Source organism: Bos javanicus, chromosome 9 (assembly GCF_032452875.1).
Source record: "Bos javanicus breed banteng chromosome 9, ARS-OSU_banteng_1.0, whole genome shotgun sequence".
In the NCBI taxonomy this organism is placed as follows: Eukaryota; Metazoa; Chordata; class Mammalia; order Artiodactyla; family Bovidae; genus Bos; species Bos javanicus.
Genome location: NC_083876.1, coordinates 9,531,132 through 9,532,676, shown reverse-complemented (window position 1 = coordinate 9,532,676; position 1,545 = coordinate 9,531,132). Strand labels below are relative to the sequence as shown.

Below are 1,545 nucleotides of genomic sequence, written 5' to 3'. Positions count from 1 at the left end.
ACATGCAGGCCTTGCCTGGCCATCCTCACGCCCCCTGTGGGAACTGGAGCTCAGGGCCCGACACAAGTGCTGGTTCTCTGGCTCCAGCCACGGAGAGTAAAGCTGTCCCGTGTCTCTGAGCCCGCAGTCTCCCGTCTCTGCCAGCATCTGTGAACGTATGGTCGCTTGTCCTGTTAGCTTGCCAGGGGTGAGAGTTTTAGACCCTTGACAGGTCTCAACGGTCAGTAGGGTTTGGAAGTGCCCTTCACCTTCCTTAGCTTGAAATAGTTTAAAAGAGACTGCAATAGTTTAGACCCGAAATAGTTTAAAAGAGACTGCAGTCACTCAAGGCACCAGCAAACGTGGCCTCAGCCTCTGAGCCCTCTCTTCACTGTAGCGAGCATTCGGTGCGAAGAGCCTTGGCTTTTGTGAGTAGGTCTCTGGCATCCCTTGCTGCCCTGTTCCCCAGGGTCTCTAGCATAAGGGATGGAGAGGTTTAATTTCTAGTTGTACGTATGTAATCAGATTTTGGATTTGATAATGATGCCTAGTTTTAACCTTTTTTGTCACATCTGTGCAGGATCATTGTATGATCATTTGGTTTATTTTTTTATTTTTATTTTTTTTTCTTGGCCCTAAAAAGGGCCTTTGAGATTGTCGTCACACACAGCACAGGGGCAGCAGCTCAACCTCCGAAGCCGTAGAGGGTGCGTCCCTGCCGCTTTAGCGCGTAGACCACGTCCATGGCAGTGACCGTCTTCCGCTTGGCGTGCTCTGTGTAGGTGACCGCGTCCCGAATAACATTCTCCAGAAACACCTTCAACACGCCTCGGGTCTCCTCGTAAATGAGGCCGGAAATGCGTTTGACTCCCCCACGCCGAGCAAGGCGCCGAATGGCGGGCTTGGTGATGCCTTGGATGTTATCTCTCAAGACTTTGCGGTGGCGCTTCGCACCACCCTTGCCTAAGCCTTTGCCGCCTTTTCCTCTTCCAGACATGACTGAGCTGGTCAGAAAACCTCTGATAATCATTTGGTTTAGATTGCGCAATTTTTGTCATCAGTGGCTACTACCATCTCACGTGGATACTGACACCTGCTTTGAACTGGGTTTGAGTTTTTCTGTGCTTAGATTTGGTTGCCGTGAAACATGTCATGCATGTTTAAGGCTTGCCTGGAGGTGACACTTTGCTTGACAAGCTAATGTCTCTGAAAGCAAAAGTGTTAGTCACTCAGTGGTGTCCAACTCTTTGTGATCCCATGGACTGTAGCCCACCAGGCTCCACTGTCCATGGGATTTTCCAGGCAAGAATACTGGAGTGGGTTTCCATTTCCTATTCCAGGGGATATTCCTGACCCAGGGATCAAACTCCATCTCTTGTATCCCTGCATTGCAGGTGGATTCTTTACTATTGAGCTACCAAGGATGTCTCATTTTTTATAGAGTATAACATTTCAATGTGCCCTCAAACACAAAGCCTCTACAGGCTTTCCTCAGTAAAAGATCTGTTAAAAAAATGATATAAATGAACTTATTTGCAAAAGAGAAATAGACTCACAGACACAGAA

General features: G+C 48.2%; 1 protein-coding gene across 1 annotated transcript; it reads right to left on the bottom strand.

The window, feature by feature from the left end:
- Positions 1-574: 574 nt before the first annotated feature.
- LOC133254406 (histone H4) lies at positions 575-985 on the bottom strand. Its single transcript, XM_061428677.1, has one exon. It carries the CDS (start codon positions 974-976, stop codon positions 665-667), a length of 312 nt encoding a protein of 103 aa, XP_061284661.1. The 5' UTR covers positions 977-985; the 3' UTR covers positions 575-664.
- Positions 986-1,545: the final 560 nt, after the last annotated feature.

Bases quoted from the DNA above. Each gene is read 5' to 3' on its own strand.
- LOC133254406 (XM_061428677.1), bottom strand. From the start codon at position 976: ATGTCTGGAAGAGGAAAAGGCGGCAAAGGCTTAGGCAAGGGTGGTGCG.